The following is a 16,046-nucleotide window of genomic DNA, read 5'->3' as shown; positions in this document are numbered from 1 at the left end:
CACTATGAGAGGCAGAAAAGAAAGGGAACAGATTATAGAAGCCAAGTAGGAGCCAAGGTTTTGGGGATACTCATCTGTGAGTATCTTCAGAGTGAGTGTAGATACAAGGAAAGCCTATGTCTTAACACATGTTAAACATAGTAACCTCGAATCTTCACACTAGGTTCAAGACCTTTGTATTGGCCTAGAAGTGCATCAATCCATCCTAGATAGGCCTTTCTTTGGCCCAATGAAATGGCTCTTGTGTGTAGCTCTTGTCCTGGAATCAGACAGAATCATTAAGCAAAGTCCCATAATTTATTTAAATAATTAGTGGCATCATTTTCATAGTCACAAGCTTTTTAGGGCATGCATTAGAAAATGTATCTTAAACTTGTAGCACTGAAAATCAAAAGGTTAAAGAAAATCTTAATACTGGTGACATGTGCTTCAAATATAAAAAGGAGAGAAAAAATAATAAAAAAATGAAAAAGTATATTGCACATGCAAGAAAAATATAATAATAAAAGAGCTTTTTTAAAAATTCAAAAATATAGCTTATAACCATTGACACTCTGTGTCAGCTAAGAAAATATAAAATGCAAGGCTTTCTCACCAAAAATGAGATCCATTTCCTCTTTGTATCTGGCCATGATCACTGTGAGTAGAAGGCAAATGAATTGAACAAGGTTAACAATTTTTTTCATCTTTAAAAATACAGTAGTACAAATATGTAGATATCAAAATCCCCAAAATTCTCAATAGCCCAATTAATTACAATAGCAAACAAACACACTTTCATATTTCACATAAGTTGCTGTATGACATTAAAAAAAAAACCTATGAATTGATGGACATTTGTCACAATTTTTACAAACATAGCAATCTTTAAACCTCGGTAATAAACATATATTTTTTTAAACAAAGTAAAACTCATCTAGGGTTAAGAACATAATCAAGAAATCTATATATCATTCTGGTGCAAGTAAAGTAGTGAGCTAAAGAGTATAAATAAAGAGGTGCTCCTTTTGGAGGCTTTTTAAGGGTACAAATGCCCTGAAATTAACTGCCCAACTTCCATTCACATGTGGGAAGGTTGGGGGTTATAAAATACATTTCACTTCAGCTACTAGAATGGGCCTTACCTCGTGGTAGGGGCAGGCAAAAATAACCAGACTGTTAAAAAAGATTCCCAAAATCATATTTAAAAAACCCTTAAAATCAAATCATTTGAGGTATTTAGCACATTAAAATTCCAAAGGTTGTTAATACAATTATAACCAGTTCTGAAGTCCATCTATCTCAGCAAAATAAAAAAAGCTGTTTTTTCATATATGGGCTTATTCACAATAATATTTGTTCAACACAGTTATATATGGGGAAAACAACAGAATTTTAAAACTCAGTACATTCAAAATAAATTCAATCAACCTTCAGTTCACAGAATAGTATTCAATCCAGTAATATATGAACTTAAAATCACAAAGTTATATCTTAAACAAAACAATGCAATAGAATACAGAGATTTTTTTATAAACCATTAGAGTCTGAAATGCCTTAGAATATAGCCTTTAGTCTCTTCAAAGTTCCTTGGGTTGTTTTTTTGTTTGTTTTTAATTATCCATTTAAATGTCTATTGTCCGAAGGTAGAGTAGTAAAGGCTAGGCTATGGGGTTCAAGGGATCCGTCCAGGGCCCCATAGCTGGGAAGCATCGGAGGCCAGATTTTAACTAGAGACCTCCCGTCTCTGGGCCTGGCTTCCAGTTCGCTGGGCCACCCATTTTCCTCCCCAAAGTTAAAGTTGAATCTTTGGGCTGAGTCTGCTCCCAGACAGGCAGGTAAAATCAATGAAACTGCCAGAAGAGTCAAAAATCCTTTTAAACAGCCCATTGCTATTAAGTTTCTGTTTGAAAAGATCTGTTTCTTCTCTTTAGTCTTTTCTGTCTTTCCCCTCTCTGATACCCCTGTGGCCAATACCCCCAGCCACGTGGAGGCTTAGCCTAAGGGAAAATTGCCCGGTCTCCTTTCCCTCTGGTCTCTCCCCTCCGCCCACGTGGCCAATACTGTTACCAGCTGGTCGCAATGAGTCCTCAGCGATCTGCTCCAAGGACCTGGGTGATGAGCCGGCTGGGTCGGAAGCCAGATGGGTGAGAGACAGACTGCCGGGGTGGGTCGGGCTGGGAGCTGGAGCACAGCTCAGGCACCAGGTGAGAGGCCAGGAGCAGAAGCAGGAGCTGGAGAGGGCCGCAGGCAGGAGCTGATCAAGATGGTTTTCTAAAGAGCATCTCGGAGAACCTTGGCTTTAAAAAAAAATTCTCTAGGCTAAAAATTTTTTGAGAAGTTCTCATCCAATCTAGTGGTCGCCAACTGTAAAGATTAAAATTTAGGGGAGAGGGGGAGACCGAGGCAGGTAGAAATTAGTTTCTCTCTGCAAGGAATATATATTTTTTAGAGGTTTATTAAAGGTTAAAGATTAAGAATATACAAGTAAGAAACATGTGCCTAGGCCAGAGGCCTAGACAAAATAACCTCACATCATGGAAGAGACGCCTCTGCTCCAAAACGGAAGTCCAAAAGGGCCCAAGCCCTTCAAAAGCCTTTGCTTAAATATCTTCTCGATCTCGGCCCAGGTGAGATTACAAGGCATTCTGGGGAAGTGGAGCAAAGGCTCATGGGGATTGTAGTCCTGTATTCGAGTCTATTTTTTACATAAGAGAGTTTTTATTAATTTCTCTCTTTTTATATTTAAGAGGAAAAGGAGCAATACTATTTTTCAGTAAGAGACCCTCTCCTGTGCTGCTTGTCAGGTAGTGACAAAAGGATGTGCCTGAGGGGATTTAGGCAGCTGCAGAGTTGCAAAGGGCTTTTTATCTCTGGGTCTCCTGGGGAGAGTTTGTGCTGCTAGCACTCTCTCTCTCTCTGGTTGGAGACAGAAGATGGAACTAAGACCTTAATAGCCTTATTGTTTATTAATAACCTGGGTAGGTAAGATAGATGGATAATGGTTATACTGGCAGTGATAGTGATAGTGATAGATAGTGAGAGTAGGAGAGTAGGTGAGGGCTTTGGCCTAGTAGAAGATACTCCTCTCTGAGGCAGATAGATTTAGTTTTTTTAAGAGAAATTTAGTTAGGATTGGGATCTTTGGTATAGTTATAAGCTATTGTAAGATTTTACTTTCACCTTCCTCCTTTCTCTTTCCCATCTGTATTTCCTAATAATAAACTAAGTATTTTGTGTTTAATAAACTGCACACAGGCTTTGTTCAAACTTCTGTCCCACAAAATTTAAACCTTCACAACCTGGAGAGCCAGCTAGGAGTATGATTAATCTATTGATCTTCTGTTCTTTCCAATATTAGGAAAAGGATAGGAGTATAACCATGTTTTTCAGTATCCTGGTATAGGTAATGAAAGAGATAGTGCCTCATTTCCCAAAGAACTCCCAATACCTGGGACTTTCACTGAGACTTTAAGTCTCACAGTTAGAGATTGTTTCCAGTTAGTACCACTTATAGGAGTAATTTTTCAGTATGCATTGTTACAAGGGTATTATCTATATCAAGTATTTAATTTAATTCTTACTAAGAAAAAGAGAACTGAAAGAGAGTTTAATGGAGACAAGAGTTGTATATCTTGAAGACTGCATCTTGAAATTAACTAATCCTATTGCCCACCAAACTGAAACTATCTACAAAGTTAAAGATAGTATCTCTCAGATAACTCAACAAAATGAAACTATGTCTAAAGTTGATCAAATTGAAGATAGTATCTCCCAAAGCACTAAAAGTATAATGCATCAAAATGAAATTATCTCCAAACAGAATGAGACGTGTGCTCAGTCTACTAAACCCTCCTCTCCTACTGTTTCTAATTCTGCCACTAAGGCACCTAAAATTAAAAGTCAAAAGAAAGGAAATACCAACTATTCCCTTTAAGAGAACTACCAACTCTTAACCCTAAGAAAAACAAGTTAGTGACTATTAGGCAACAGTAACCATTTACCATTCAGGATATGGAGGGATTTAAGTGCAGCATTTCTTCTTTTGAGGAGGAGTCTAGAGCTGTGATTAAGGGAAAAAAAAGGTAGAGAAGATATGAAGGCAATTTGATCCAATCTGGATTGATTTTGAATATCTTCTAGATGAGTGACTAACTAAAGGGAAAAGGATAACATTGTCAAGCTTACCAATGAGGAGGGTATAGTTCACTGGCTTGAGAATAGCCCTCATTGGAACTCTAATGATGAAATAAACTATGCAAGATTGTGCTGAGCTAGAGGCAGTTCTTAAAGCAATGAGAGCTTGTTCAGATAGACCTGGTACCTGGACAAAATTTGAAAAGCTCAAGTAGGAGATAGGAGAAAATTCTTCACAGTTTGTGGACAAATTTATAGAACTGGGAAGAAGATATATAGACATTGACTTAACAAGAGAAAGAGATATTAGGCAACTGAGAAGGTAGCTTGTAAAGAATTGTTGCAAGTAGTCAGAGACTATTTCAAAACCAGTTGCCCTAACTGGATAAATATGGACCTTGATGAATTAAGGAGAGTGACAGTTTATGTTTATATGGGCATGAAATGAAAGATGCCAATGTAATAGATGCATTAAGAAAGGAGACAAAAACAGGAAAAATTGAAAGGCTTGAAAAAGGTGATATTAATTTTGGCTTAACTGTGGCTCCTGTGCGAGAATATAAAACTCAAAGAGAATATACAAACCAGAGGCCAATATGCTACTTGTGCAGAAAAAGTGGACACCTGATGATAAATTGCAGATGCTGGAATCAAATATTCAGCAATTTTAGAAATAATGGCAGGAACTTTAGCAATAACTATTCTTGAAATAATAACTATTCTAGAAATAATAATAACTACAGAAATAATTTCCAAAATGGAAATTATGGGAATAATAGAAACAGTAACCAAACTGAAGCAAATGACTTGTTACAATATATCCTTAATGGGCACATCCATGTACTAGCCAAAATGTAACTCCTTCTCAATGAGAGGAATCTCAGAGAGGTACACATGGTCCTTTATGAAGGTTTGTCAGGGGGAAAAAGACTCTGGAATCAAATATTGAAACATTTGATTTTCCAGAGGAAGATATAATTTCACCAGTTATCCCAATCCATTCTTCCCTAGATAGCTATGAACCACATTATAACATGGTTCTTTGCTATAAATGATGTAAAAAATGTTAACATTATAAATGTTTGTATTTAACACTAATTTCCGGAGTTGTATTTTATGGTCTGGGAACTATAGATGAAATGTAAAGACTCTTACAGGTGATACAGTTTATACAAAGAACTTTCAGTAGACAGAAGCAACTCAGCTTGCCTAGGAAGGTCCATTCCAGATACCTGCCATTGAAAATGATTAGCTGCTCACATCAGGGACAAGACTGCAGTTATAACTGGGCACTTGTTTTAAGGACATTTAAATTCAAGAAGACTACAATTGGACAGTTGAACAATTGGACAATATTTACAAGAACACTGGACCACTACAAATGGACATTATTTTAAAGATACTGAACTCTGCGTTAAAATAAAGGTTTCTTTACTCGCATGTTGCAAGAATTGTTTTGTCTTGTTACTTTCTCTCTTTACTTCTCCTTGTCTATAATATAGAGTATAGGATAGTTTTATTTGAATTATTGGGGACAGATGTCTCCCCAGTGGATCTCAGAGAGGATATGTTGAGAGTTTTATTAATTTCTTCCTTTTTATATTTAAGAGGAACAGGAGCAATAATATTTGTCAGTAAGAAATCCCCTGCTGTGCAGGTTGTCAGATAGAGATACTCTACTGTGCCACTTGTCAGGTAGTGATAATTAGAAGGGTGTGGCTGAGGAGAGGTTGGCAGCAGCTGCAGAGAGTTGCAAAGGGCTTTTTGTCTCTGGGGAGAGTTTGTGCTGCTAGCACTCTCTCTGTTTGGAGACAGGGAATGGAACTAAAACCTTAATAGCCTTATTGATTATTAATAACCTGGATAGATATGATATATAGATAATTGTTATATTATTAGATAGTGAGAGTAGGAGAGTAGGCAATGGCTTTGGCCTAGCAGAAGATACTCCCCTCTGAGGCAGATAGATTTAGGGTTTTTTTTAGAGAATTTTAGTGAGGATTGGGATCTGGGGTATAGTTACAAGCTATTGTAAGATTTTACTTTCACTTTCATCTTTCCTATTTTCTATCTGTATTTCCTAATAATTACTTAAGTCTTTTGTATTTAATAAACTGAGCACTGGCTTTTGTTCAAACTCATACCCCACAAAATTTAACCCTTCACAATTTCCTACCTCTTACACTTCCTGGTTGTATGACCTTAGAAGTCAATAAACCTCTCTCTGCCTATCTTTGTAACAGGCACTATAATAATAGTACCTATTTCCAGAGTTAGGAGGATAAAACAAAAATAATTGTAAGGTGTGCTTGCCATTACTTCTCTTACTTGCTCTTTTTGTGATCATAAAATTATTCATCATTTCTCTTGTGAAACACTGGTGATATTCAAACTGGTTTGTGACAATCTCAGCATGATTGTATTTCTCATGGTGATGATAATTAGCATCCTTCTTTTTCATTACAATGATCCCCATCTGTGTTCTTTGCTTTTATATCATCTCTAGTCACCAAAGGTTCAACTCAATTGAACATAGAAAAGCAGGACATATTTTCCTCTATGAAGTCTCTTTGATAGTGATGACTTTATTCTTTTAGATAGATTTCTTCTTGTACTTTTAAAAACATTTATTAAGCACCTGCTATGTGCCAGACACTGTACTAAGTGCTTTATAAACATCTCATTTGATACTCACAACTCTGGGAAGTAGATGCTATTAATATGCTCCTTTTTTGCAGTTGAGGAACCTGATAAAAACAGAGGTTGAGTTATTTGCCTAAGGTCATACAGTTATTAATTACCTGAAGCCTAGTTGAAGTCAGATGTTCATTGCTCCAGTTTCAAAGCTCCATTAGATGGGTCACATATGACTTCCAGGTAAGCATGGCAGCAGTCTAGATGTGGGATGCTTTCCCTTCCCAGAACCCACTGATATAGTAGTAGTCTCTCGGTAACCGAGGATGACGATTGTCTTTGTGGGTTTTCATCTATGGTGTATAGATGAGTGTGCACGAAGACATGTGTGTGAAGGAGATTTAAGTGGAAAAGTCATTGCACAGAGGCAGTCACACTCTCTCGACATTGGAAGCCTGGGTCCAATGGCACGATAAATCGTTACACCTGGAGACTTCCTCAGCTGCATTGGATGGCCGTGCTGTCCTTTATGCTCCAACATGCCCTAAGCACTCCACAGTGCTTTGCTGCATCTCCATCTCAGCCATTGAACCTTCTTATTGGTTTCTTCCATCTGTTCAGCCGAAGCAGTCTTCACATGCTGGGTGAGCAAAGCCCTGGTTCACCAGGGGTCTATGACCCGAAGGCTACCCTCACAAGGTTTAGCTGGCCTGTCAAAGCCTTTGCCCGGGGTGTGGCCGCTGCCGCATGCTAGCAGCTACTAGGAGCCACAAGTGAGAGCTGAGTGTCAGGTGAGGATCAGAGGCTGGAGAACTGCCCTAAGAGGGCATAACAAGCCCTCCATACCAGAGATACTACCCCTCCCTGAGAACCCCATACTACCCCCCAAAAATGGGGAATAGGAGGAATATTCCCTTCCTTTTCCTCACCCCTCGAGGGATGGGAAAGGATCTCCCTCTTTTTTTAAGGCAATGGGGGGCAAATGACTTGCTCAGGGTCACTCAGCTGGGAAGTGTCTGAGGTCAGATTTGAACCCAGGACCTCTGGTCTCTAGGCCTGACTTTCTCAGAACCCACTGATATAGATTACTTCAAAAGACCAAAAATAAGAAAACATTCTCATAAGAATGGAGGGACTCTACAGTAGAGTGCAGCATTGAAGGTATGTGGGATTTGGGTATTTCCACACTATAAGGGGGTGAAAAGCTCCTACCCAAATGTGAGCCAATCTACCCTCCCCCACCCCACCTACGGAGCCAGAGTCAGAGGCAGCATGCATCAAAATCAGCGAGTGAGAGAGGGGCAGCTCAAGAGCGAGCAAGGGGCACCTCTAGGTCAGTGGGAACTAACTAAGACTACCAAAGACCTACACCTGAGAGCAGCTACACCTGAAATCTCAGCAGGCAGGGGAGCGCAGGCTGTGGGCGCTCCTGTGCAGAGAAGAGTTGCAAACATCTGTGACTGTGGAGATTCTAGAGCTTGCCTCAGACAAAATCCTTGCTTCTTAACTCCATACACAGAGAACCAGTCCAGTTCACTCAGATTTCTAACTAAAAAGGGAAGATAAAACCTCCACAGTGATGGTCAGCTCTGCCCAGGGGCAAACATCCTCCAAGAAACACAAAAAAGGCAGTGACCCTTGAAAAATTTTTTGGAGAAAAACCCAGGCTACAGTAGAAATATAGGAGGAAATTCAAATAAACCCAAAACCTTCCCCCCAAAATGGAAATTGTCCACAAGCTCTGGAAGAATTTAAATTGGAATTATATTATATTATATTATATTATATTATATTATATTATATTATATTATATTATATTATATTATATTATATTATATTATATTATATTATATTATATTATATTATATTATATTATATTATATTATATTATATTATATTATATTATATTATATTATATTATATTATATTATATTATATTATATTATATTATATTATATTATATTATATTATATTATATTATATTATATTATATTAATGTTATGTTATGTTATGTTATATTATGTTATGTTATGTTATGTTATATTATATTATATTATATTATATTATATTATATTATATTATATTATAATATTATATAATATTATATTATATTATATTATAATGTTATGTTATGTTATGTTATGTTATATTATGTTATGTTATGTTATGTTATGTTATGCTATGCTATGCTATGCTATGCTATGCTATGCTATGTTATGTTATGTTATGTTGTTATGTTATATTATGTTATGTTATATTATATTATATTATATTATATTATATTATATTATATTATATTATATTATATTATATTATATTATATTATATTATATTATATTATATTATATTATATTATATTATATTATATTATATTATATTATATTATATTATATTATATTATATTATATTATATTATATTATATTATATTATATTATATTATATTATTAAATTATATTAAATTATAAAAAAGATGGAAGCCTTCTGGCAAGAGAAGTGGGAAATGGTTCAAAGAGAAAACCAAAAAATTATAGCAGAAAACCAAAAATTAAAGCAGAAAAGCAAAAGATTATCACTGAAAACCAGGCCTTAAGGACCAGAATTGAACAACTGGAAACCAATGATCTTGCAAAACAGAAAGAGTTAATAAAGCAAAGTCAAAAGACTGACAAAATAGAAGAAAACATGAAATATCTCACTGACAAAGTGACAGATCAGAAAAACAGGTCACGACGAGACAATTTGAGAATCATGGTCTACCTGAAAAGCCAGAAATAAACAGAAATATTGACATCAAACTACAAGAAATCATCCTAGAAAACTGCCTTGATGTTCTTGAACAAGGTGGCAAAATAGACTTTGAAAGAGTTTATAGAACACCCTCTACACTAAACCCCCAAAAGACAACTCCTAGGAATGTAATTGCCAAATTCCAAAGCTTTCAAGCTAAGGAGAAAATCCTACAAGAAGCCAAAAAGAGACAATCCAGATACCAAGGAGCACCAATCATCATCACACAAGACCTGGAAGCATCCACACTAAAGGACTGCAAGGCCTGGAACATGATATTCAGAAGGCAAGAGAACTGGGTCTTCAACTAAGAATCACCTTTCCATCAAAACTGACTATATACTTCCAGCTTTGCAAACCTTTAAAAAATGTGTCACATGACTGTCTATTTAAATCCTTTCTCAGGCTTATAGAAAATATATGTATTTATGTTCTTATTTTATTGTGGTGACTTTTTATATTCAGTCTCTTCACCTATAGTCTGAAAAAACAAGGAGGTAAAACATTCTGGAAAAAATATTTAAAACTTTCCCCCCCATATTTTGGTCCCCCTTCTATAAAAGAATTAGTTCTAACCCTTCAGGTTATATGACAACGAAAGAAAGGGAAGCAGTTTGATATGGTGGGAGAAGTTCTGGCTCTGAAGTCCAAGAAATTGGGGTCAAATTGTAAAAGTCTTTCCAATTTGTTTTAAGGCTCAGTTCATATATCATCTTCATAAAACTTTGCAGTCTGGCCTACATTATGATTTTAAGTAGTTTTTTTTTTTTACTAGACCTTGTTAAGACTACATCTCCTTTTATCTCCTGCCTCTCATCTCCCCTTTCATTCAGAGTGAGTGGGAAAGAGGTTGATGTCTTTTTCTTCTAGTCCTTTCTCATTGTAAAAGCAATCATAATTATTCATTTCAACACCAACCAAGAGTAGTAATCATATCCTTTTTCCTAGGTGCCATTTCAGGTTCTTCTTCAAAGGAATATTAGAAAACCCTAGAAATATTGATATCAAGAGTGGTGCCTTAATGAATGCTAGTTCCAATTCTTTCACAGGCCATGATAAGCCCTGCATGTGAGGATATCATTCATTGGCAAACCAAAGTGGAGAGTTGCACATATAGGGATATAGGAAAGATAATGGATAACATAAGAGATACAGAAGGATTGTAAGAAGGTAAACATTGTACTGACTTTAAAAAATTTTTATTTAATTGATTAATTTAGAGTATTTTTCCAGGATTACAAAAAAACCAAACAAAAATGATCTTTCCCTCCCCTCCTTTAACCCACTCCCATAGCTGATGCACATTTCCACTGAGTTTTACATGTGGCATTGGTCAAGACCTAATTCCATATTATTGATATTTGCACTAGAGTGATCATTTGGGGTTTATAACACCAAATCATATCACCATTGACCCATGTGGACGAGCACTTGTTTCTCTTTTGTGTTTCTACTCCCACAGAACTTCCTCTGAATGTGGATAGTGTTTTTTTTCTCATAAGTTCTTCAGAATTGTCCTGGATTGTTGCATTACTACTCGTAGAGAAGTCCATTACATTCAATTGTACCACAGTGTATCAGTCTCTGTGTATAAGGTTCTCCTGGTTCTGCTTCTTTCACTCTGAATCAATTCCTGGAGGTTGTTCCAGTTCACATGGAATTCTTCAAGTTCATTGTTTCTTTGAGCACAATAGTATTCCATCACCAAAATATACCACAAATTTGTTCAGCCATTCTCCAATTGAAGGGCATCCCCTCATTTTCCAATTTTTTGCCACCATAAAAAGTGTGACTATAAATATTCTTGTACAAGTCTTTCTCTTTGTGGTATAAATTCAGCAAATTCAGGCTGGATCAAAGGGCAGGCAGTCTTTTATCATCCTTTGGGCATAGTTCCAAATTGCCTTCCAGAATGGTTGGATCAATGCACAACTCCACCAGCAATGCATTAATGTCCCAAGTGACTTTTTAAAAAGAGAAGAGAATCCATAATGTATAGTCCAGTGAAAAAATCTTAGAGTTCATTAGTGAAAATCTAGGCATAAGTCATTGATAATAAAGTGCTGACACATCATTTCATCAGAAACATCCCATGTCAGGCCAATTTTGTTTCTATTTTACTAGAACTTCTTTTTTATCAGAGGAATACTGTGGAAATCTTTTACCTGAGCTGTAGCAAAACACTTTATAAATTACTTCCCACTTTTCTTGTGAGATGGTATCACATGAAGTGATAATTCCCAAGCAGATGGGTGAGATTTAGGGCCAGTAAAATAGCCAAATTCAAGATGAGTTGTTGATGGCTCAAAGTTAACCTGACAAGAAATATCCAGGGAATTGGGACATTTTTCCATCTTTTTTTAATGCATTTTTATCAATGACTTAGATAAAGGCATAGTTGGCCTAGTCACCAAATTTGCAAAGCTGTGAGTGATTGACACAAATGATAGAGCAAGGTTCCAAAACAGTGTTGTCAAACTAGAGCACTGAGCTAAGTCTGATAAGATGAAATCCAATAAGGAGAAATAAAAGAAGCTCTAAAATTGGTTTAAAAAAAAAAACCCTCAACTTTCTAAGTACAGTGTGAGAGAGGTATAGTCAAGTAGTATTTTTTAATTGGAGATTTTTATTGAGTGCTAATCCCAATTTGAATTACCCTTGTAATGAAGTAGCCCCAAAGCAAATTTTGGGATGAAAAAGAGAGACATAGCTTTTATGAAAACAGTCCCATATAGATTTAACATAACTTTGTTTTTTGATACATTAAGAACTTGAAATCCACCAAAACCTTATTACCTAAAATATGAAATTAATCATTTTCCTGGAGAAGTCATATTCCTCATATACATATACTCAGTAATTGGTGTTTCAATATGATGCCTCCGACTAACTTTCTAAAGTCTACATCAGAATTCTAACATCTGAAGTTTAGCTTGAAAATCATTAGAAGTTTCCCTAAATTTTCAGAAACAAATTGCTGCTGGAACAAGAGGTTTTCGTTTTGTTTTGTTTTGTTTTGTTTTGGGTTTTGTACATTTCTAATAAATAAAAATGTTCTGGTTCTTGAAAAAACTGGTTCAATAGGCTTGATCTCCCCATTAATTATTGTTGCTAAATTATTTTGTTGTGACTGACTCTTCGTGAGCCCACTTTTATAGGATTTTCTTGGCAAAGGTAATGATTGTATGATTTCCATTTTATAGCTGAGGAAACTGAAGCAAAGTTAAGTGACTTGTTCTGGGTCAGAGCTAGGAAATGTCTTATGCTGGATTTGAACTCACATCTTTCTGACTCCAAGGCCAGGACTGTATCCATCACACCACTTTAAAGTGCCTACTAGGTACTAGGCACTCTGCTCAATACTGGAGGTATGAATTATCCTTCCCATGAGGTTACATGAACATTTGTAAGATATGATATAGATTGGGTTTTTGGTCAGATATGAGTTGGCCAAGAAGATCTATGAGATCCTTTCTAAATCTTCCATTTTGTCCCTTTAAAATTGTGATTACATAGTAATTTCTAGGAGGATAAGGAACTTGGATGTTTTTAACCTTCTATGTCTCTCATCACTTGCCACAATGTTTTATACACCACAGATACTTAATGCATGTATGTAAGAATGGGGTCAGGGAAAGATTTGGAACTCTGAGAGGAGGACTGAGACAGAACCAGTGGCAGTTGGAGAGCAAAGGCTGCTGGGAAGACAAAACTGTTCTGAGAGGGCTCTGAGGAGCCTCAGGAGTTCTGACCTGGGCCTTGGACCTGCCAGGACTGTTTTTTAGGGACTGAGGAATCATCAAAGCTATGTACGAAGAACCTGCTTGTTCCTTCAAGCTTATAGCCAATCTCCCTTTAAACATACATCTCCTACCTCCCTCACCCTGAAGAAAAGACATCTCAGACCCCTGGGTGGGAGGCCGTGGACTCTCAGAAGTAGAGCACAGCTCCCTTGTCCTTCCCTGCCTTCCTGAACTTATTCTTTCATCATTCTCTTAGGCCAAATAGATAAATAAATTATATGAGGGATTGTTTTGGTTGGGAAGGGACAGAGACATCTGACTGAGCAATATTACATGTCTTTCAGATTAAGGACCCTGTAGGATTGCAATAGGGCCACCTCTTCCCTCTTCCCTTATCCATTTTACCTGAAATACAATATGAAATGTTCAAATAGCAGTCAGATATTGTCAAGCCTCTCAATACAGGTTAAAGAGGACATTTCAAGAACAAGGATCAGATCTCAATAGGTGTACCTGAGGCCGCTCCCTCTGAGACTAGACCCCTTGCTGGGACCTGCCTCTAGTTCCCCTCTGAGGGAGAGGTACTGAAGTCATCCATTAGTGTAACTGACAGAGGAGTGCGTCATCAATCCCCGACAGCCCTTTCTTCTGGGGATACCCTGTGGAAACTGACAACCTGATATCTCAGGGGAGAAGGAGAGAGAAGCTGCTCTTCTTGCTCTAGATTAGGCTCTTTCCCCCTCACACTGTTCCTGTTCCTGTAGCCCTTACCATACTTTCACTGACATTTCATCATCGCCTGTGAAGGAGAATCTTTATTTATAACATCAAGAAATATCCATTTTTACATGTGTATTGGATGTTTGAATCAATATATCAGTTCAGTTTATAGTCTTACCTCAAAAGTTTCTTTGTTTTAACAAAATATTTTGATAATTTTGCTAAAGCTGAGCTGAACTAAGTGGAAACATGCTTTTTTCAGTTTTTAGCCTTTTAGCAATCCATTTTTTGTTTATGTATGATTAATTTTAACAAAAGGTTTTGTAAAACACAGGAGACCAAGAGGTGGAGCGACAATGACATATGAGACAGATGAAAACTGTCTGAAGGAACTGAGCTTCAAATACATGAACGCCCTGTGTGGAAAGGAGGAGAATCGTGCATTAAGCTTCGTAGTGGCAATAATACACTTGACACCAGGAAGAGTCATGTTAATCATCGCATATCCCAAGGCAATGTCCAAGCCAACAAGCGAACCGACCATAAAGGTCAAAGTATTTCATATTTTCTTGAGGTATAGATTTTTGATGAGGAATTTCTCCACAGCATTTTTTACCTCCTTGTTCCTCAGGCTGTAGATAATGGGATTCATCATTGGAGTGATAACTCCATAGGAGAGCCCAATAAGCTCATCCGATGTCTTAGTGTCCTTGGACTTGGGCTTCATGTATATAAAAAGAGCTGAACCATAGAACAATACCACCACAGTCAGGTGGGCCGAGCAGGTGGAAAAGGCTTTCTTCCTCCCTTCACTAGAATTGATCCTCAGGATGGTAGAGAGGATGAAGATATAGGAGAAGAAAATGAGAGTCAGAGGAATGATTAAAATAACAATACTTGCAACTGTCATGATAAACACATTAAGGGAGATGTCTCCACAGAGAAGCTTAAGAAGGGCCAGGATTTCACAGGTAAGGTGATCAATGACATTCCCACAGAAAGGCTTTAGTAGGGCAAGCACGGTTTGTACCAGGGAGACCAAAAACCCTGTGATCCAAGTCCAAGCAGCCATCTGTGCACACAGCCCCTTGTTCATGATGATGGTGTATCTTAGAGGATTGCAGATGGCCACATACCTGTCATAGGCCATTACTGCCAGGAGAATGCACTCTGTGCACCCCAATCCAAGAGAAATAACCATCTGCAGGGCACACCCAGTAAAGGAAATGGATTTTCTCTCAGACATAACAATTATCAACATTTGGGGAATAGAGGAGGATGTGTAGCAGATGTCCAGAAAAGAGAGATTCCCAAGGAAAAAATACATAGGTGTATGAAGGCGGGGATCCAGGATGCTGATGATAATGAGGATACTGTTTCCCAACAGGATTACTAGATACATAACCAGGCAGAGAACATAAAGAGAGAGCAAGAGTCCTGGGTAATGGGAAAGTCCTACCAGAAAAAACTCAGTCACAGTTGTGTGATTCTCCTCATTCATGTTAGATTAACTGTGGTACCTGAAAGACTTAGGAAAGGACATATCTCAAAGCAACTGGAATTAATAATATCATTTGAAATTAGCCTCATACTTTTTTCCCTTTTCAGTACTGATTTTAAGTCATTCATTGCTACATCATTAAAATATATGCATAAGGGAAATATTAAGGAAAATGTGAAAATGTACACATAAACTGAAGCAAGTTTGACTTACAATATTTGTAAAAAAAAAATTGAGGGGGACAACTGGGTGGCTCAGTGAATTGAGAGCCAGGTCCAGAGATGTGAGGTCCTGGTTTAAAACCTGGTCTCAGATACTTCCTAGCCATGTGACTTTGGGCAAGTCACTTGACCCCCACTGCCTAGCCCTTACCACTTTTCTGCTTTGGGACCAATACACTGTATTGATTCTAAGATGGAAAGTAAGGAGTTGGTTTTTTATTTTTTAATTTTACATGAGAGTAAAAATAACAAAGTTAGTGCAACTGAGTAAAGATGAAGTAAATTGCAATGTAAAAGTATTATTTTGCCATAAGACATAATAA

At 37.0% G+C, this 16,046-nt stretch overlaps 1 protein-coding gene across 1 annotated transcript; it reads right to left on the bottom strand.

Annotated features, from left to right (window-relative positions):
- Positions 1-14,560: 14,560 nt before the first annotated feature.
- Positions 14,561-15,502, bottom strand: LOC100012766 (olfactory receptor 13D1-like). The gene has a single exon (XM_001367093.5). It carries the CDS (start codon positions 15,500-15,502, stop codon positions 14,561-14,563), a length of 942 nt encoding a protein of 313 aa, XP_001367130.2.
- Between the last annotated feature and the right edge of the window lie 544 nt (positions 15,503-16,046).

Source organism: Monodelphis domestica, chromosome 7 (genome assembly GCF_027887165.1).
Source record: "Monodelphis domestica isolate mMonDom1 chromosome 7, mMonDom1.pri, whole genome shotgun sequence".
NCBI lineage: Eukaryota > Metazoa > Chordata > Mammalia > Didelphimorphia > Didelphidae > Monodelphis > Monodelphis domestica.
This window is presented reverse-complemented; position numbering and strand designations above follow the sequence as displayed.